The sequence below is a fragment of the Pseudopodoces humilis genome, chromosome 2 (genome assembly GCF_049639895.1).
Source record: "Pseudopodoces humilis isolate 2021_Gansu_Grassland_sample_001 chromosome 2, ASM4963989v1, whole genome shotgun sequence".
NCBI classification, from domain to species: Eukaryota; Metazoa; Chordata; class Aves; order Passeriformes; family Paridae; genus Pseudopodoces; species Pseudopodoces humilis.
This window is the reverse complement of record NC_142201.1, coordinates 72,975,126-72,997,321: the sequence shown is the minus strand read 5'-3', so window position 1 is coordinate 72,997,321 and position 22,196 is coordinate 72,975,126. Positions and strand designations below refer to the sequence as shown.

Here is a 22,196-nt window from a genome sequence, read left to right as displayed (position 1 = left end):
CTATACAGTGAAAGAGTAGTGATTATTTCCATAGTATCTGTTGAAACTTTGTTTTCCTATTGCTAAATAATAATCAGGTAAAATATTTCCTGGAAAATTTTGCTTGAATAAACTACACCAGAAGAACAAACTGAGTCTGTGTCATTTGATCACCAGTACCTTCAGAAAATATCATATTTCCTTCTAGAGCAAAGCTTAGCCAATAAGGGGATTATTTGGTTGGCAAAATTAATCATACAATTTTGAGCAGTAAAGAAATCCTAGCTTAAAAAATAAGCAAACCAAAACCAACTCTCCAGCTGCTAAATACTTTATTCTTTTTTTTACTTCACACACCTGAGCTCTGAAGGCTTGTACAAAATATATAATAAAATAAAACCCCAGTATGGTTTTACAGATCTTAAAACTGCAGCCTTATATTTTTCAAACATTTGTTGTAAATATAAAGAACGGTAGGAAAATTGCCAGTGTATCTATTAAAAGCACCTAACCTTTTGGATATTATGTTGTTACTGTTGCCATGAGAGTTGGCTTAGATGATTCAATTTTTTGAAGAAATGCCAATTTTATTACAAATCTTTTCAGCAGAAATATGTCTCATTTCAGGGAGAAATTCACTGAGAAGTGAACTTCCATTCAAACCTTTTTGCTTTCTCATCCAGAAAAAGAACCCCAACTTTCAGTTCTACCAAAGAGAAGAAAAGCCTAACTTTGCCTCCCCCACAGCTAATGGGAATGCACTGAACAAAAGGCCAGAGAGAGAAACAGGAAGAACTATAAAAACACATATTCAAACTTCCCATACCAACAAAATTCAAAATAAAACACATGTAGCAGCCCCAGCAGTGACGGGGAGTGCAGCAATATGAAGAGACGAACATTAAGTTGGAATGTAGGCAGCAAATCCTTCCTTAGAGGAATGAAGTCCACTGGCACATAGAAGGTGTATGAATGTACTATGGCTTGCAGAACCAGGTCCTGCAAGAAGCTGAGCAGCTTTTACAACATGCTATCTGAGGACATCCGGCACTGAGGGGTGGAAACCATGAAGCCCTCAGACAGCATTGTGTAGATTTAGGTCCCTAATGCAATATAAAACATATTTTCTCCCTATTAAGTGACCTGGGAGCTCGCTTTGGCTTAGTTTTTTTCCCCAAGCATTTGTTGTTAAGTTAATTAAGCACTTAAAAATAACAGTCTCTCACTTTCCAGAGACTCCACATAAATACTAATCTGTCTTTGTCTAAAGGCCAGATTTTCTGGAAGGGCAAATCAATACAGCTTCACTGACTGAGGATCTGGCCTTAAAAGTCTATCAAGTGCATTAAACCCAGCACAGTGTGACATGTGCCTTGGCAGTAGGATAGTTGTCTGGATTAATATTTGAGGGAAATTTGGCAATTAAAAAAAAAAGCTCTGTTCTGAAGTGCTGCCATTTCTTTAATCAGTGCTGACCACCACCGTTTCTCCTCTTGTGAACTGCACAGTTACAGCTGGGGTTTCACTGTCGCTCTCCTCCAGCTTTAGGGCAGCGTTGTCCAGGCCAGTGCTGCTGGGCTGCGGCAGGGCCGCGGGTTCTGCCGTCCGAGTAGGAGTGGAGCAGTACATGATGAAGCCCACGATGATGACAACAAAGGACACGATGTAAAGAGCTGAAAACTGGCAGAGGAGAGAAAGAGATGCGTTAAGTCTTGCCTGGTATCAAGAACATGCCAATGCTGCCTTGTTTCAAGGACACGATGATGCCCTAAGTTTAGCTTTCATATTTTTCAGATTCTGTGCTGCCTAGGTGTGTAGTTTTGAGCTTCATATGAAGTGTTAGTGAGCTCTCTTCACAGAGTAGGTAGACAAAACAATTCTTCTTCTAGTTTGATACCAAGGACAATTGTTATAGGTTTCAGCCACAAAAGCATAAATAACAGTGGACTGAAGAGAGAAAACAAGGAGGATGTGACTTCATAACCTGAAGCTCTAACTGGACAATTAACCCCAATATGCAGATCGACCAAAACCTATAAAAATGTGAGACTTCGTGACCAGTCACCCATTTTGTAACCATTTTAGCTCCATCTTGCATGTAGCCTGGCCAGGCCCTTGTACTGCCCAAGGTGTATCCTTTAAAGCTTTTCAGTAAATACCTACTTTATTCTTAACTCTGTCTAGCCTCTGTTCTAGGTCAGCCTTCTCTAGACATCAGTGAAAGCTACCCTTTCAGGTCTGAAAACTGAAATTCAACAGCTCTATTTACTTAAAGACTTGGGCCACTGGCTGATTTTCTCTGCATCTCATTCCCAAGACTGTTGGACAGGGAGTTTCCTCGGGTCTACATACAAGAATCTTAAGAGAGAACAAATGGTGTAAACACAGTTATACTGAATGAAAGTTCTTTACACACATGAATACTGAAACATTCTACCCCTAAGAGAATTTTGATCCAGCACATGCAAGTATTTCAGGTTCTGGCAAGAGATGAATCACTGTGCTATTGCAAGTCACCAGAGCAGCTGGTTCTCTGCACAGATTTCCTAACCATCTGCAGGGCTACATAAGTGCTATTGCTGGATCAAAACCAGTATGCTCTCCACACCAAACAGGTCTTTGAGGGAACAGATGCTGGGGCTCCTTTTACAAGATAGGCATTTGCAAGCTGTGAAGAGTGGTGAGAGCTAGAATACAAATTGCAGAGGTACATCAGGAACTCTATTGTTCACTTGCCTGTTAAAATTACAGTAATTGCCAAGATTCATCCACCTTGACAGAAAGACAAATACTTACTTCATAATACCAGATTCAATAATACCAAGTGTTGAAGTTATCTACATCCAGGAACGCTTTTCAGCATGTTTATTAAAATCCTCCAAACTCCCTTTGTCAAACCACACTGATTAAACACTAGGAGGAAGGACACAGCATATCCTGCACACCTCTATCCTCTATATCCTCAATATCCTCTAACTTATTTAGCTTCCTTAGACATGCTTGAAAAATATGTTTATCGGGATGAAATGAATGGTAGGACCTAGACAGTGAACTTTCTCCAAAAAAGACTGAGGCACCTACAATTAAGGCATCGCAATTCCTAGCTGGCAGTCACTTGGCTTGGAAGCACTTGGATGGCAACACACAAAAGGAAAACCAGGCTGAAACACAGCAGCCTTATGTTAAGTGCCCTCCCTCCTCACCTTGGTGGCTGTTTGCCGGGAGGAGCTTGGATCCGAGTGTTCGCTCCCCACAGGAGGAAGCATCAAGCTCTGAACAGCCCCACCAGAGGCAGCAGGATCCCCTGTGGTCATACCTCTCGCTGAGCTGTTCCCAGCTAATGGGCAGAGCCTGGTGTCCAACCACCTGCACAAATTCTCCAGCCTCAGGCCCTGAGTGAGTGTGTGCCTGTGTGCAAGGACCTGTGGCTGTGCAGTCACAGGAACTGCAGACCCCTCTCATAGCGCAGTGCAGTGCCCACAAGGCTGGAGGTGTCTCTGATCCGGATGAGGCAATTCCTCCAGGAGTGGATACAGTTACCAGGCAGGGTGCCAAAGCTGTTGCAGTGTAGCTGTGACCCAAGGCCTGCCTGTACTTCTGGATTTATTGACACAGGTGAGCATTACCCATCAGGCCTACACTCTCTTTTTTTCTTTTTGAGGAGAACTCAGTGGTTTTTTCCTGGGGTTTTTCTTTCTTTTTTTTTTTTTTTAATTTCAAATATTGCAACAACTTTATTGCTTCAGAGACTGATTTCAATCATATTTTGTGCAGCTGATACCCTCATTCCCACTGCTGAGCCTAGAGAGTACTTTAAATGTTACTGGAGGTCTGTATCACCATCTAGTGTCTGTTTCTGCAGTGTACTCCCTTCTACAGCAATTTATACAACTAATGCATGTGAAGATCTTTTTCAATATCTCTTGAGGGATTACAGGTATCTATATAATGAGTTCATTAGGAAGCACAGCGAGGATTCATTACGGAGTAAAAGGAAAAAAAAATTAAAGAGTTCAAAACAGGCATGAAAAATTCACATTTCATTTAAAACAGACATTGGTGGGGCTGAAAAGTTAAGTGAATTAGCAAAAGACTGTGCACAAGTCAAAACTTTATCAATTCCTGGGCCTGGTCTCTGCTGTAGCCACTGATCGTGGTCCTTCCATTTGATTGTTTCAGAGCAGGCTCAAACCATGGCAATTCAGACCTCTCTGTGGCTCTCTCCACTCCAGCCATGCCTGCCAAAGCTTTTTGTGAAGTATCACATGATAACAGGGAATCCAGAGCAATTCTCTGTACTTTTGCTTGTAGATTCCTGTGCCCAGAGTGCTTTTTAATCCAGCAAACATCTTACTTGGTTTCTTTGCCCCGTAGGTAAAGAAAATATATGGTTAACTTGGCAGTAAGATTTTCTGCTGCTAAGAGTCATGTCAAAATTAGACTCTCTTCATTCCTGGTTATCCCAGGTAACAGGTGAGATAATAACTTACCTCAGATACTCTGATTATGAAAGATGTAGCATTGTTATTGCTCCCCTTTTCGTTACTTCATTGTTTCTAACCCCAGATGCATGTTCCTATTTCAATAAATATCTGAAGTTCTCTCAACACAATCCCAAAGTCTCTGCCTATTCATTTTTCCTTTTGGAACCAGAATACCTTGCTGTTAGCAATTATGAGATGGCCTGCTCCCAAAAAAAACTCTTCCAAAAATAAGCTAAAAACCTGAAAAATAAAAATTCAATATATTCCTTCCAGAGGTCTTCTTCCTCTTCACTATTACGAATATAAATTTATAATCACTTCTCGAGTTAAGCTATCTAGGTGTCAAAATCCACATTTGGAAGTGACTTAGAAAAGATTTAATTAGTTAATTTAAGTTAGACCATAAGTATGGTTTGCTTCCTGCATTCATTTTTAATGGATGCTTTGTAGTTTGGAACCCAAAACAGGGAGGAAAGCTGAGCTAAGAGACTCCTGAAAAGGAAAATCTAGCTGCTGTCAGATTACCATTACCTATCAGCTACCATTACCAGACTCCACACTGCCTTCATTTTCAGAAAACAAATCTGACCTAAAAGCTTCTGGCTGAAGAGAAAGGAACCACATGGAATAATACAAATTAAGTTCCTAAGTGAAGTTCACAAGCTTCTCACTCAGTTCTTCCACTCACTGAGCGGCTGACTCAATTACTCCAATTAGTTTAATGAGCTAGGTTCTCACAAGTGATTCTGGATGAAAAGTGGAGGCTGGAATCAAATCCTTTTAGCACTGTCATTTAGCTTGATCAGACACTGCCAAAAATATCTAGAGCACAATAAAAGTAACTGCCTTGTGGAGAACGTATAGAATAGTACATTTATCTGTATTTTTTCCAGATCCTTTAGTCTCTCCTTAGCAGCACCTCTAAGACAGCTTGATTCTCATCCCAAAACGTTGGTAATGAACAGATTAAACTTCTGAAAGAAAACATTATTTTCTGAAAACCAAACTGGTCCTCTTTCTGACACCTAATGCCTTTCAGGACAGGGAGATTGAAAACCCCTCCCTGGACACCTGGAGTAATGAACCAGATCTAACATACAGTTCCACAAAGGGCTTTCAGTGAAAACTCTATTATTGGAACACCTCAGGAAATAATTTACTATCTCTTAACATTAACTTATTCCTTCAAGTGTGAAATGGTTTGAAAATGGCTCTCTGGCTAATGGTGTGAGGCTCTGTCATTAACTAACAGGACTCCTCCTGACTGACACCTGCCAAAAATGAATGATAAAAGCTGCAGAAATGGGCAGGTGCCAATGACTGTTCCAGGGCTTTCAAGAACATTACACTTTGTTCATAATTTTGGAGTAGAAACATCACTGAAAGAATGTGAAAGCGAAGGAATGAATGTACTCACCTTGTACAAAAACAGGAAAAGCCCAAAGAAGAGACTGTAGAGATCTGAAGTCAGAATCCCCAGGTTGACAGAGGTTGCACTGGTAACTTTAATCACAACTGGCATGAAGCTGTACAGCCCAAACATGCACAGGGCAAAGGCTGTGAACAGTAGTGCTGTGAAACAAGGTGACAAGTTACTCCTCAGGCACAGAACTATGATTTTATAGACCACTGATATTCTTCAGATGCTTTAAAACTATGCATTTTTATCTCCTAAAAGATACGGGATTGTACACGTAAGAGAAGCATGGAAGATTACCTTGTATTGCAAGAATTACTGTATCTATACAAGAAAGTCCTACATAACATAAGAGCAGACTGAAGAAATTTAGAGCCAAGCTTATTGATAGCATTTAGTTCTGTTCATGTTGAAATGTGTCAATTTTTCCTGTACTTCATTTTGGAAGGACAACAGAAAAATGTTCTTGTGATGTGTTTCAACGACAAGCACAAAGTAATTAAACAGGTTTCATTTTCATTTATTTCAATTTATTTTGAAAAATTATTTCAAGTTATATGTAAAATGCAAAACCTATTTTAATGTTCAATCCTGCAGACCCTCTCTCTTTGCTGAGCTGCAAAGGTTGAAGCAAATAAACTTGTGAAATATAATATTAATGCTGCTTTTTATTCAGAGAAAGAAAGGAAAAGCCCCACCATTGTCTAAATGATTATTTATTTTCCAGTGTTCTGTAATATGCACATTATTTTGTCATAAACATACCAACTTTCCAGTTCCACTGAATTCTCATTAGCTCCCTATGTTCCACAATGGCTCTAGAGTTAGAGAAAAGATATAATACAGTAAAAAAGAAAAAAAATATCAAAATAGAGAATTCAATTACCAAATATATAAGAAACATTTTGATTTATAAGCCATTCATTTTTTTTGTTTCAAATTTTACTGTGTGATACTAGCTCAAATATCTAACAAGCATGAAAAAAGACAATGAAAATTAAAGTGCCTGAAAGTCAAGAGCACTGTTATTTAATTCTTATACCTTCTTCACAGGTGTTTTAATCCATCAGTAATTCAATTTTATTTTATACACCATTTGAGGAAATTATTGACTATGATGAGAAATGAGGACTATATAATTCATCAGACAGACTTAAGTGCATCTAGTCTGTTACTCCAATGTGGTTATTTGTAAGAGTATACATGGCTTCATTTTAAACTTGAGTTTATTAAGGACAATCTCCTGCTAACAATTATTTCCTAATCTTTTCCACAGAGAAAATCCATTAAGAAATATATTCCTATGAACAGTCCTCAGCTGATACCGAGTGTCCTCACAAACATCAGCAAAATCAAAAATACAGCCAAGTATCCTATGTGTTCAACTGCAGGAGTTCAGCTTTAGAACTGCTGTAATAGGAGTAGTGCAAATGAAATGGATATAAAACAGAAGCTGATCAGCAACAAAAATCAATTCAAGTGGAAAGACTCCCATATAGGCCAAATAAAGATGCAACAAAGAATTTAATAACATCATTTCAGGGTATACAAGCAATCATCTATAGTATATTCTTAATTAGTTTTAAAATAAATATTAGATCCTTACAGCTGTAGACCGCTGATAATAGTCCCAAACAAGCCCACCATTCCTAGAAACTCCACTCTGCTCAGATTTTTCACAATGTATTCCTCACACACATTAGAAATGGCATACAAAGAAGCACCAAGAAGCACTAAGACATCTCCAATCACCACGTCACTACCTGTACAGAAATATTAATCCACAATAAGGGTAATGCCGCAAACACTTTTTAACTTTCCTTAAAAAAGCAAGCAAGTTTATCTTGAACATCTCTATCTTCCTAGCTCATTCCAGGGGAAGTGGGGGAAGGAAACCCTTCCTTGTGCATGCAGACGAGTGTCTGAGCAGGCTCTGCTGCCTGCTCAGCTCACCCTGCACTGTGTGGAGTGAGCTAAACCCAGCATTTACATCTCATCCCCGCCAAGACACTTCTGTATCATCTGGTCCAATCCAACTTCTGGTGACCTCAGGCACTGCAGGGAATTGAGCAAAATTCCTAAAGTTAGAGGGAATGAGAGTTACAGATGCTCTCTGCATTTCAAGAATATTGTCCCCAGTTTTGCAGTAAGGCCCGATTCAAGGCTTGCTAAAATCAGTCTGTTGATTTTGGAGGGACCCAGACTCAGTTTCAGGTTTATGACATGTCCTAAGTGGGCCCTGCAGACAGATGGTTCTATGTGTCCTGCTGCAGTGTATTTATACTGCAAATGGGACTCCCTATGCTACAATCACTCATCATTAAATGTCTCTGTGCATCAGCTAAATAACAAGAGGATCACTGCTGTTTAAATCCTTCGATTGGTTTAAAATTTCCTTCCCTAAGCAATCACTAAGAAATTATGTTTAAAATATGAAGGTAAGCAGCAGTAAGGATCCCCAGGTCAGCAAATAAAGCACAACTGCCTAATGTCTCAGGGAAATATTCTCCCTCCAAGCTACTTGTACCACATAGCAGTAAAGCTAAACTTCAGTTTGTCTCATCTTACCTACAGTAAGGCCCCAAAATAACACCACACAGTCTAATCTCTGTGCTGCCTGATGAAGGCAATGCCCTGAAATTTACCCTCTCTCATACCCTCGGGCTCTGAAAATTCAAAATTTCTATTCAAAATAAGGTCATTGTGATATGGGTTGATTTAGGCTTCTGTCATGGAGAAGACAAGACCTGCCCTTATCTGTTGGCTCCTGGCCCCAGAGCCCAGCTTCCCTCACAGAGGTCCCAGGAATCCTGGCATCCAGCCCCACCTCCTCTTGCATTCCCACAGCAAGCCCCTGCTTTCCAGACTGTGACCCTGGGGACACATGGACCATTTCTGTTGGGTCTGCCAAAGAGAACTCCGAGAAGTCAGCTGTTGTGAGCAACTTTTTATGTGGTACTTGTAGCCAGAGAAAACTGAAAATCAGAGAAGTCTGGCTGCCAGCAGGTAGATACCATATAAACAAGACACAGTTTGCAGGGAGAGGCAGCTTCTTCTGCTAAACCTCATGGTCAAAGTGGACAAGCTTTCAGGAATGGGATTTTCCACAACAGCGTCTAATGAACAGCAGCAAAATTTAAGCTTAACACAAGTGGGTTGTTTTGGTTTTCTTAAGGTGGAAGAAATATCCAAACATACAAGCAAAGAAATTCCACAGGTCCCCAAAAAATCAACAACTCCTCTTCCTGGACAAGAAATAAAAATAGCAACATGTTCTCTTTTAAAACAGAACTGTATCTGCTACTATTTCTGCTTTAGAAGTTCCTGTCCACAGCAGGAACCATCTCTCTGCCCTTACCCCGCAGAATAAAGGACTTCTTACCTTCACCGTCCTCCCTCCCTGACAAAATGTCTGCACCCACCATTGTTCCCACACCCAGTAAACAGATGGCAACAGCAAGAAAATGTATCAGCCTGTATCTTGCTCGGAGAATGAACCACGACAAAGCCATCAGCACAGGAATCCCAAAACAGTCCAGGAGCTGTGTGTACAGAAAAATTGTTTGAGTTAGAAACCCACCCCAAATCTGGACTGCAACATCCTGAAAGCAAATGCACAGGATCTTACTTCCAATCATCAGATGTTATGGAAACCTGCAAAACAGCCCCAGCTGATTTGTTTAAGAGAGGGGTGAGACCAACATTTAACCATTAAAAGCATTTTGCAAGTGAAGGAGGAGCTGGAGCAGGGGTCCACTTTCTCTTGGTAGGAAATCACTGATTTAGAAACTCTTCTAATGATGGATCTAATCAATCTTTGCAGCTTCACAAATGAATGCTAGAATGTTGCTCTGAAACAGCATTGCTCCCCAGGGATTCATGTACACATGTAAATCTCTGACTTACCTTTCTTTATTTTTTCTCTACATGTTTATATATATATTTGCTTCGCTGTTAAACCCAGAACTGCTTGGATTGGAAGAGACCTTAAAGTTCATCTAGTTCCAACACTTCTGCTATGGGCAGGGACACCTTCCACTCAACCACTCCAACCTGGCCTTGGACACTTCCAAGGATCTTTCACCTATTCTTTAGTACAGGAAGTTTCAAGAGTTAGCTGTATACTTAATACAGAAGAATATACACTGCATCATAAAACAGGTATATTCATCTAAAATAACCAAATACCATCAAGATCACTGTGCTAATCATAATTGGTTTAATATTTAATTCAATGAAATAGATTTTGTTTCTGAATTTGTCAAAGGAAAGAAAATGTGTCTTTTCTGACTGTCTCAGTAGAGTGCCACAGAACTACATAAGGGAACAGCCTAGAGCAGCACATATAGTCAACTTCCCAAAGATGCCTCAGAAATTACTCTCAAATGTCAGCCCTTAAAACTTGGCCTCTTGAAGCCCCAACAAAATATGTCCAGATCAGTAGGACTGGGACATAATCCCTGCAATCAGAGCTCTCAGTTCTTAATGTTCATTTCCAGACTCTGCCTGCCTCAGTGCACCACTGCAGTCAACTTCTGTGCTCTGCCATTGTCCACAAGGGCTTCAACCAAACTTGCTAACATTTTAATGGTAAGTCTGGTTTTACTTGTTCATAACTATACATAGTAAAGTCTTACAAGCATAGTGCTAAGAGCAGCTGTTAAAGATTAAATCCTAACAGTGCCTCTAATCCTTCCATCTATTTGTCTTTGCTCCTTGGATTGCCTCCAGCTTGTCCAGTTTGTAAAGTCTATGAAGTGTAAAAGTACTTCAGGCTGTATTATCAGGCATTACAACTACCTAAGTCCCAATATGTGATACCAAGTCTTTCAATACACCATACAACTTCTTTACACCATACAAAATATCACACTGTGACTTTCTGTCTTATCACAGGTATTGTTCTCTATGTTATCATTAGTCTAGACTCGAGAAAATCTCTAACGTTTCCTTTAAATTTTACTGTTTTGATTAGTATCAAACAACAAGAAATACTACAAGCATTACAAAGCAAAATTTTTACCCCTCTGGTGGTAGACACCTCTTCTACTAATAAGTAAGCTTTTACTTCCATTAACTGAGATGTTAGCATGTAGCCTTCCAACCTCCAAGCAGTTTTTCAACCCAATCAGAAAGAAAGCCTTTAAAAAAATCTTAATTAGGATGTAAGGGAGTAGTACATATTGAGCCAGAAGCTTTTTCAGTAATGCCAGATGGGGAATTGCTGCATCCAGACGAAGAACACACTGTAGAACCACAGCACCATGGTTGGAGGACTTGCAGCCAGGACACACAAGCACCAAATGATGAAGAACACACTCTGGTAATCTCTTCCAGGAGACAATTACCCTCCATTACAGACAGATGAAATCAGATTTCCAACTACTGGATCGTACTTTCCCTTCATCTAGTACATTACAGAGCTCTTCTGCACAGGATCAAGATCAAAGAGGTGCAAAGCAGACGTAATATCACTATGAATTTTATCAATGGAACCAATTTAAATAATAAAGTTCATTTATTGAGGTTTTACAACATTTACAGCAGTACTGTGGTACTGACTACCATTTCCAGTAGAGCCTCTTCAAACTCTCATCTTACTCAGTTCTAGCCTGTATTTTTAACAAGGGGGATTTGATTTACCAATGTTTTGACTCAAGCCATACTTTGGCCACACATTGTTTATGAGAGGTTTTAAAAGTAGGGTAAATTATTAAAAGATGTTTTAATACATGGTTAATAAATTATCATAGACAGTTGGAGATCATTGGTTTGCTTATAATTGCCAGCTTCAGACAGCTTTGTAAGCAAGAAAGCTCAACTGCTCATTGTGCTGATTCCCCACAAGACTCCCTCAGGGTAGCCTCCAGCTGAGCCCCAGGAGCTCATCCTATATTTTCTCCTATTGAGGCCAGCACTCTTCCATCAGCTGACAATCTGTCAATAGTTGCCCAAAAAACATTTCTGTCTGAATTATCTACAGAGTGAATGCTAAATGTGCCGAATAACATGTCAAAAACACGCCACAGCTATACTGCTTGGTTTTTTTGCTATATATCACAGAATTATTATCACAGGATATCCTGAGCTGGAAGGGACCTACCAGGATCTTTAGGCCCAATTCCTGGCCATGCACAGGATACCCCAAGGGTCACGCCATGTGCCTGTTGTCCAAAAGCTTCTTGAACTCTGTCAAGCTGGTGCTGTGACCACTGCCCTGGGGAGCCTGTTCCAGTGCCCAAACACCCTCTGGGTGAAGAACCTCTCCCAACTCAGCTTCATGCCATAATAGATGGTCAAACTGCAGTACAGTCAAGCCCTGCCACAGGAAAAAAAGATATTGGCAGCAAGGAGTATAGTGGCACTGCCTCAGCCACAGCCAAACAGTTCAGTTGTGGACCAAAGTCTTCTTCTGTATTTACCAAAAAATGAGAGCTGCCATCCCACTGTTATCACTTAAAAATCTACAAACCCCTCCTGTAAAATGCTGGTATTTGATAACTAAGGGGAAGCCAGCTCTGCCTGTGTGTGTGTGTGAGAAAATACATGGAAGTTCCTTGCTGAGCTGAGAAAAAATTATCTTTGAAGCTACGTTTCATAGTGGTGAGATGAAGCTCCAGCCAGACATTGTTCAATCATTGAACAATGATTACACTGCACTTGGGAAGGTGCCATAAACCCCTGTGATTTTTTTATGGTCCCTGGGCATCCACTAACAGCCAGTAGTGCAGACAGGCCATCAGGCTGGGTGCTCTGAACCACAGGTACTGAAGTAGCTGGAAAATTGCTTGCCAAAAACAAAAAGAAAATGCCTTGCACTACAGCAAATCACAAGCTTTTGGTTTTGTTTTTTTTTTCCTGTATCTCATATCTGACAATGGTGAGAAACTGGTGTCTTCAGAGAATGTGCAAGAAACCTCAGGACAACAGGCAATTGCAACAAAATCCTAATTACTGAACTGACACAAAGCAGCATCAGTCACAAGGCTACCACAACAGAAAAAAGATTCAGAAAATGCTTGAGTTTTTGGCAACTGGACAGGACAATCTATTGTATCTATTCTTTCTTAATTTCTATGGAAGAAATCATGGGAATAGCTTTACTACTTCTGAGTACTTGGATCAAAGTCCTGGCTTGTTCAGCTGTAAAGTACAAGGTCAAACAGTGTCTCACCAGCTTGATCTTGAGACTGAAACAAGTCACTCTTAAAACTTTGATTTCTTAGGCATTACTTGTAAGGAGATTAAAGACCTAAGAGTCATAATACATAAGTATGAACTGGAAATGTGACAAAACAACCCAAGAGATACAACCAGTCTTCAGCAGTGCAAAGAAAGTTTACTGCAATTCCCTAAAGGGAGCCCAGACTGCAAGAGCAAGAGTTTATTGCTTTACAGGTAATTCTCTTAAATATTAACCCCTATCACTTTGACTCTGTAAAACACTGACACCTAAACACTCCTTTCCAACAAACAGCCAAGTCTTTATGTTACTTTTTTTTTAGTTTAGGTAAGTGGGGCCATGACCCCAGCCACAGGTTCCCATCACTATTAACAGCAGGCATGAACTGGCACAACCTGGACACATTCCCTACTTGCTCATGCAACATCCTCTCCCTTGTTCCCACAGTAGCTGTGAAGTCACACAATGAGTTAACTTGGGTCTGACACAGCTCACCAATAGTATAGCCAAAGGCAGGGTTTACTCCCACTTTGCTCAGTGTTCTGAGTCAGTCTCGGCCCTGCAAGCTCAGGAGGCTGCAACTGGAGGTAGGAGAAAAGCACTGACTCTTCCAGCAGCTTTTGTCTGTGTAGGGTGACCAAGAAACCCCAGCTTTAGCCCTTCTGTTTATAGAGCTTTTTCAGAACGTAAGATTTATCCTAATGCAGCATCAAGCACTGGTGTTGCAGAGGATATCTACTATTACTTTATTTGTGCCGACCTTCCTTCCACCTCTTCCAGAGAAGGCCCTGAACTGCCACATCCAAAAGCCGCAAGGCTGGTCCCTCACTGCATGGACAGCAACACCAGCTGATATTCAGTGTGTCCTCACAGGCAGGGTTACATCTCACAATGCCTACCGCAGCTTCTAGGACCAGGCAAGAGATCCACCTCACTGTCATCAGCAAGAACCTGCACTCAGTGACTGTTATCTGGCCATAAATCTTAATTTTGTGTCAGGAGAAAAAAACTGAGTGGCTGTCAGCAAACTCTCAGAAGTGCTTTTATCAAAATAATTAGGGTTCAACTCAAGAGCTGGCACAGGGTAATACCAGTCAATCTTCTCTGCTTTCTGGAAACGTTTTCATGATACAGGACGCTCTTCCCTGTACTGCAGAGAGAAAATAGATACTGGAAAGTTCTTTTCAGGCTTAAATAGCTTCCATGTCTGTCCTATGAATCTCATTTTAGAAACCAGTCCAAAATTGTAATAAAAGCAACAGTTTGAAAAGAGAGACCAGTCCTTACCTGCACACTTGTAAGGGTTGTATATTGGTAGGCTTTTACCATCACGTAATTGGCTTCAACATCAGCCAGTCCCAGAAAAATATACTTCCACCATTTCTGTTTCAAAATCTGCCAAAGACTGTCACTGCCTATTTAGAAGAAAGCAACAATCAATATTTGTTTCTTTCCAACCAAATGTTGCATGGGAATTTTGCTTTTTAGAGGCATAAATAACATCAAGATTGACTTTGCCTGCCGCTGTTTAAGATACAATAACAGGAAACACAGCCTGGGAGGATATGTAATGGTGAAAACCATAGAAATTCTTCCACATGAAGAAAAACACAGCAAGACTAGAGTTGTCTAAAGAGGAAATTAATAAGAATAGGAGGAATACTAAATAGCCTCTGGCAACAAAGCATGTTACAACAAAGCTTATTTTTCCTAATATAACACAGAACTTCAAACCAAAGAGCACAAAATGTGAAACAGATATGAATTATATTCATTATATTCAATTATATTAAATGCATATTTAACCTTGAAATTAATTTCCATGTGTTGCTATAGAGCAGGAACTTTAAAAACTAGGATGAGTATTGAAGTCTATTTTCTGAAAGGAAAATGTAGAAAGAGAAAAAGATGCACCAGAATCTCCCATCCTGTATTTCACATACCAGTCCTAAATGCCAGCATTGTTGTATAAACTAGAAGCAGCAAAGAATAGTTGATGAAACTCTGCAACATTGGAGTATTCACTTGGTATTTTTCTGCCAGGTACTGACTTGTAACAGCAGTCCCACAGATAAACATGGAGAGCACCTGGCCCAGAATTATAGTTTTCCAAATATACCTGTGAACATAAAAGACAAAACAGTAAGCTTAGAATTAAACATTCAAGTTTCTAAAACAATATTTGCTAGTTTTACAGGGAAAATGTCATTTTTCTAGACTGTCACCATGAGTTTTCTACTCCCTCCCAATGTTGTCCTGATCTAGAGGTAAGCAGGGTTTTGTGTATGGAGAAGGTCTAGTCTAACCTCAGGACAGCCATGTGAGAAGAGAGGCCAGTTCAAACCACCATGAAGACTGCAGTTACTTGCAAGGATCTTCAAACAAGTCACCTTGTCAGGCTCTACCCAATAACAGGTCCTACTCTTATTATTAGGCATGTTTTGAGTTAAATCCTTTGTCCTCCACTGAATTCCATCCTGACTTTGGTCAACAAAGATCTACAATACGGAGATAAAGCACAACTACCTTCAGGCTCATCTGAGACCTTAGTTTTAGTGAGCTGAGACTTTAAGATGAGCAGTGCTGGAGTATTAATGATAAAACCAAAGAACAGCTCCATTTGGAAGGATCTTGAAAGATCATCTGGTCCAATCTTTCACAGGAAAGGGAGCCTCAATATTTAGTGCCCTGTCCAGTTGCATCTTGCAAACCTCCAGTGATGGGAACTCCACGACATCTCTGCAGAGGCTGTTCCAGTGTTTGCTTGTTCTCACCTCAAAAAAAACCTTCCTTGTAATAAGAATTATTATAATTAATACTTATTGTGGATTTCTTTCAGTTCTATTACATCATGTTCTGCTTCAACTAAGGATGGAGTTAAGAATGCATTTTGGGTAAGATCACGTTTGCATTTACAGCTCAAGTCCCATCCACAGCCAGCAGGGAATAAAAAAGAAAAAAAAAAAGCTTGTGCTCTTTTAGAAGCAATTCTTCACCAAATGTAAGATGAACTATTCCAGATGCTCCTAGACAAATAGGAGCATGTAACTCTATGTATCTTTTTTGGCTTTCTCTTTCTCCTGCCAGTGGAGCTATGCAGGTTTGTACCACCCCAGCCTCTGCCCATGCACAATATAAAGCAACAAGAGCTCAGCCCTGTGCTGTCTGTACAGGTCTGTTAAGTTCACATTTAATCTCTTTACTCTGAAGACTACTGATGACAATTTAACTGTCTGCACAATTGATTAATTTGTTTCAACTCAAATTAATCGAGCAAGGGAAGAAAGGACCCCATTAGGATTCTGCACCGACCCTGTGCCCACATCTCTCCACACTGACTTCTGGCAGGACACCCCTGCGTCAGGAACACCACCTGAGAGTAACACTGGCTGTTTTCCCAAGGTGACTTCAGTAAATACCAGCTCACCCTGCTGTGCAATCCAGCTGCCAGGCAATGAGAAGGGTGTGCTAAACCCGACTACAATCATACAATCAATCCCTCCTTTTGGAAGGGAGGCATCTTCCTTGCACAGACTCTAATGCACCTGCATGAATCCTGTTTTCATTCAGCCTGACACCAAGCTCTTCTGACTTAAAAAATGCTGCTGGGCACATTTTTCTCTCCAAGTCCATTCTGATGAGACAGCAAATCTCTACAAAGTCCAGCCATGCTGTACTTCCAAGAGATTTGAACCCAATGCTTTACTACAGCTTACCTTGCCAATCCCAGGAAGGGTGCACATTCACACTCTAAGTATTATACACCATGTGACAATCTTGTAAGGTACTATCCAGTCTCATCTGAGTAATTCTTACTGGTGTGTGAAAGAAAAACATTCTCATTTCTAAACAGATTTCTAAATACATATGGGGGGGTAGTGGGTGGCTTTCATCAAAAATAGCAGGAGAAAAATTTGAAGCTACGTCACTTCTGCTATATTTTAACTGATTTCTTTTTAATTTCTTTATATTCTGGTCTACTCTCTGATTGTGCTATTTAGTGAACAAATCAGACACATTCTGGCTAATTATTCTGGCTGATGCAGAAACGTATTTTTATGGTCATGTAAAGAATTTAATCAGTTGTCATTAGAACAAATGTGATGTAGGTTAGCTAAAATTTCAAGCAGGCATGGATGCTTGCCCTTTGCCAGCCCTGTAAACTCTGGCTCCTTTGCAGCAGGTAAAATGACAGAAGACCCACTGAAATTCAAAGGAAGATACACTGTGGTGAACAACATACACAAATGTGGTTTCAGGCATTTTAAAAAAACACACGTATACTTATTATTCACATAAAGCTTCTTGCCCCAAACCAGCAGATTTTTTTTTCTTCTTCATCAGCACATGAGGAACACAGCAAGCCTTTAGCAGTTCATTGGACTAAACTCACCCTGCATTTGGACTAGCTGGGAGGAGAATGTGGAGGTAGGGATCAGACACAAATAGAGGCATGACTGGACAAAACTGCTGCAATTTTACTAGAGCAAAGCCTGTGTGCTGCACAAAACGAACTGCACTCATCAACATGCTACCAGAAGAGGTTAAAGCTGCCTTGGCTGGCAGAAGCCCTGATCTGGACACAAACTCCCCTTCACCTACCTCCTGGGTGTTGCCATGGAGAAGGGCAGAAGCACAGGCAATACCACCCCACAAACTTGTTTAAGGAGGCTTGTTTAACATGGACTTCTGTGTGGTAGGGCTTTAAAGATTTTTGTCTAGGATATGAGTTGCAAGGAGCAACTTTGCTCCCCCTGAGCTACAGCACCTTCTCTACAGCAAAGGACTGGACTCTGCGTGCAGTGTTCTGGCAAACCGGATCGCAACCATGTTCCAGTGAGAGGGTAAAATGGGGAAAACCTGCTGCCATTCAAATTTGTTAGCAATTGAGTGAGCTGCTTCAACCATCATTTACTGAAAACCAGACAGACCCATCTGCCCCCTTGCAGTGGAGTAACTCCACTAAGCTGGTGCCCAGCTTTTGTAATAACCAAATTTCCCCAGTTTAAAGTATCGAAGGAATTATCTCCTTGAATTTCTGCATTTGGGAAGAGAGGCAGGTCCAGAACCTCCAGAACTGTTTTCTCTGTGGTTAGTGCGCTAACAATCATTGCTACTTAGTTAATGTATGTCTTGGCAGTGCTACAACATTTACTTCTACTGTAACAAAGGCCTCTGACAAAGCAAGCAGGCTTCATCACACCTCATGCCCTTCTCTATTTTTGTCTATTTTAATTCAAGGAGTTTTTTCTTGCCTGAACAGATTCAAAATGTTAACATCAAAAAACACACAGAAAGACTTAGTCCACCAACAGTGGAAGGCTGCCCTCAAAAAATGTCTTCTGTGAATCCCAAAATGCTCCATACCTGGCAGCTTTCTCAGCTGTGTGTGACAGCCTCTTGCCCTGACTGCTCCACAACACCAGGTGGAAACCTCAGCAGGAAGCAGCAATGGTTTCCCTTCACACCATTTGCCAAAGCATCAAAACTGATTTCTTCAAATTGAGAAGACCACCACACGCCTGGCATGATGCACTGGGCTCATAGCTTATCTTAAAAAAATACATTTCATCCTCTGTAAAATGACAGCAAACTTTAAATCCTACTGTTTGCATTTTGCAAGACAATTTCTTCTGAGAAAAATGCTTTAAAGACACAAGTTTCCATTCCTTTTGGTATTGATATGAAAATCGATGACAGTGACTTTCTCATTAAAAATTGATTGGGTTTTGAAATATATTAATTATTAACTTTTCCATGCCAGAACTTAATCCTCTCTGGGCTTTTTGGGTTGTTTTTTTTTAATGCATTGGAAAGGACTAATTCACTTTGGAGTCTCAGATGATGCAAGGTAAGTGGTCTGAAAAGGCCTTTAGTTTTACAGTGGGGGGACAGTGGGTTATTGTTGGCTTTTAATGCTTGGTAGCAAGCTACTAAGTAATTATTCCTCCCCTCCCTTCAGCCACCCTATCTTAGCTAGCTGTATCTACAGTTTTGAGCAAAACTAAAGTAATTTTGGAACTTTTTAGAGTATGAAAGTTTGCCACAAAGTGTTCTAAAGTGAACACTGAATAATGTGCAGCTCTCAACATCATGAGAAACTCAGGCTGGCTTTCCTTGGCTCCATGTGAAATGCAGAATAAAAAATACACCAAGATACTAAAATACAAACAGAGTCTATATTGGAGGAAGTTTAAGAAAATTTAACACACAGTTAACATCTTTACTGGCAATTAATTTACTAAATCCTGTAATTTTAATGTGAAATTTTAACTTACATTAAATACAACTTTTCAAATATTCATTTAATTTATTCCAACAATCTAATACTGACATAGCAAAGCCTGGCAACACTGTTCACGTACAGAGTTTACTTGCACTTAGCTTTAACTGCTGAACTCTACCTAAACAGGAGGGGAAGTGACCTTTTAATTTCAATAATCTCACTTTTTCATGCTAGTGGTTAGGAAAAAATTCAGGTTCAGACCAAACCCATATTGTAACATACTTAGCAATTAACTAATATCAACAGAATATATTTTTAAGAACTAGTACCATCAGAAGTTAATTTTTCCATGTTCTGCTTTGAAACTGATGTCAATTTAATTTGCAAACAGAAAAGCACCAGAAATATATTTTCTAATGGTTCTACTCAAAAAAAACAAAAAAAATCCCACAACAAAACCCAGACCCAGCCTAGTTTATTACATACAACTATTAAACCTTCCTATGACTCAGAAAAAACTGAAGTGCCTGAGCCTGCTGTCACCTGGAAGAAAAAAAATAAGAAAAAATATCAGTTCAGTATCTAAGACAACACTTTGTAAAATTCAGTGAAAGCTCTTGATTTTCTTTCAAGTACCTTCCATAGACTCTCATAGTGGAACCCTTTGGCAAAACTAATGGCATAAGTGAGGATACTGAACAACTCAACAAGTTTCTGTTTTGCCTTTTGGGCCTCACCTGACTGGCAGGAGGAGTGAAAAAGAGAAAAACTTATAACCAAAAGAGAAGATGAGGCTTTGTCCACTGGAATAAGGCTCTGCTTGGCCAGCACACACCATCACGTAGTCCAGCAGCCAGACTACAGCCTGTGAGCACAAGATTGGCAGGAAAGCCAGCACCCTTGGCTGACAAATCCCATGCAGTAACTACTAGCGACCAAACTTATGGCCGAAAAAAAGCCTCTAAAACAGGCACTGGTTTTCCTCCCTAGAGGGAAAGTGAAGCTGTAAGTGGATGGCCTAGAAGTCTGAGGATGTCGTCCTTGCTCTCCTGGAAGGTGGTGCTTCTCAAGTACCAGCTTGGCTGCACAGCTTGGCAGATTTTTTTCCCCAAGTTTTCCATGCTTAACTAGTGCTCATGTTTCAAGGGATATATCTGAACGGGTTTCTATCCTAAGCTGATTCATGGAAAGAGGAAATGGGGATATTGGTCTTCATGGACTCCACACCTCATTTCAGTTATTTTGTTCTATTACCTTCGCTATCCCCCATGACTTGCCCTTCATAACGATGCTGATCGAAGACTACAAAACAGATAAAGTGCGGGGGAGAAAAAATGGAAAACAGAAGAACAAAAAAGCCGAATGCACGTGTTTATGTGTGAGAGCACAGTCCTACTTCAACAGGAGTCAAAACGTCACTCGCTAATTCCAGGCTCAGCCGAGGCGAACCTGAGCGCTCCCGCCCAGCAGCCCCCTCAGGCTGCAGCAGCTCGGCGGCGCTCCCGGAGCAGCCCCGGCATCAGAGCGCCCGCTCCCGGGGCAGCGGCCAGAGCTCCCCCGGGCTGCCCTGTGCCGGGCCGGCCGAAGGCTCCGGGCTCTGCTCGGCCCCGCGCCCCCCGGCCCGTAACCCCGGGCCCGCACCGCGGCGGCCGCTCCGGCCCAGGCACCCCGCGGCCTCTCCGGCTGCAGAGCGGCCTCCGCACGCCGCCCAAGGGAGCGGCCAGGACGCTTCCCCTCTCCTCCCTTCCCTCCCCCGCTCGGCGGGAGGGGAGGCCGGCGCCGCGCGGCTCCACGTGGAGGCCGGGCACTCACCAGGTGCAGAGCTTGGCCCCGAGCAGCGACAGCAACCGGCGCGGAGCGGCGGCGGGCCCGGGCGATGGCTCGGCCACAGCAGCAGCGGCGGCGGCGGCGGGCGGCGGTGCCCCGGGAGCAGCGGCCGCCCCCTCCTCCATGGCGCGGCGCTGCCCCGGCCCCGCGGCCGCCGGCAGCGAGCGATGGAGGGCGGGCGCTGCGCAGGCGGCACCCGGCGGACGGAAGGGACGAGCAGCAGCACCGGGACAGCGGCACACTGCCTCCCTGGCAACGGCCGAGCCCCGCTTTGTGCCCGCCGAGGGGCCGCCCCCGGGAGGGGCACGGCTGCTGCTGGGGCGGGGGGTCGGAGCTCTGCCGGTGTTGCTGCCTCTGGGCGCGCTCCGGCCCCGCGGGTTCCTCCAGCCGCTGGGTGCAGCTGGAGGGAAAAGCCAAGGGCTTTAGCAGCGCCGATGCTAAGTTGCTCTCCGCTAAGTTGCCCCGGTGCGGGTCCCTGCAGGGCTGCTTTGCCGCCAGCCCCTGCGCAGGCTCCGAGCTCCAGGGCATGTGGGAGCCTGGCAGCCCCAGCCGGGTCGGTGCGCAGGCAGCTCGGGCGCATCCGCCAGTTACAGGAGTAAAAGTTACTGGGTACTCTTCAAGTTTAACTTCTCGCGGCTTTCTGCGCAGCCTCGCGGCTTCTAACGATTACAGCTCCCGCTTCTTTGCTGCTTCTTTCCCGTGCCTCTGGATTTTCTGCATCCTGCTTGTCTTCGCCCACGTCTCAGGGCAACACACCTGGAGAAGCTGGTGACATTTTGCGTACTTTGGTGGGCTTTTTAGCAGTACTTCTAATGGTGCTCTGTATGTGTCACAGATGATGGAACTGAACCCCCGAGGCGTCTCCAGGAAGAGCAATCTTCTGCCCTCGTCGGGACAAATATTTATCACTGTCCCGGCTGTGCCGGCAGAAAGGATTTTCTGCCACAATAAACTGTTGGTCTCTACCCTCAGCTATTCCCCGCAGAGCACCACGATTTCATCTTCCTCCCCCCAACACCGTAACATTTTTTTTCAGACGTGTTTTTTTTTTTTTCTCTTTCGTAGTTCTCTCACTTAAAT

General features: G+C 42.1%; 1 protein-coding gene across 1 annotated transcript; it reads right to left on the bottom strand.

Moving 5' to 3' along the window:
• Window positions 1–294: 294 nt before the first annotated feature.
• On the bottom strand, window positions 295–21,241 carry SLC35F2 (solute carrier family 35 member F2). The gene is made up of 8 exons (XM_005516234.3): window positions 21,102–21,241; window positions 15,007–15,182; window positions 14,351–14,478; window positions 9,263–9,422; window positions 7,487–7,643; window positions 6,646–6,698; window positions 5,881–6,035; window positions 295–1,659 (listed from the first exon to the last, which is right to left on the bottom strand). Exons 1-8 carry the CDS (start codon window positions 21,239–21,241, stop codon window positions 1,441–1,443), a joined length of 1,188 nt encoding a protein of 395 aa, XP_005516291.2. The 3' UTR covers window positions 295–1,440.
• Between the last annotated feature and the right edge of the window lie 955 nt (window positions 21,242–22,196).

What these genes read in the sequence shown, in the direction of transcription:
- SLC35F2 (XM_005516234.3), bottom strand. Translation starts at nt 21,241, where the DNA reads ATGGAGGAGGGGGCGGCCGCTGCTCCCGGGGCACCGCCGCCCGCCGCC. An exon ending in CAACCCTTACAAGTGTGCAG is followed by an intron (nt 9,423 to 14,350) that starts GTAAGGACTGGT and finishes CTGTACACACAG; the next exon opens with CTCCTGGACTGTTTTGGGAT. An exon ending in AGGGAGGGAGGACGGTGAAG is followed by an intron (nt 7,644 to 9,262) that starts GTAAGAAGTCCT and finishes ATTTCTGTACAG; the next exon opens with GTAGTGACGTGGTGATTGGA.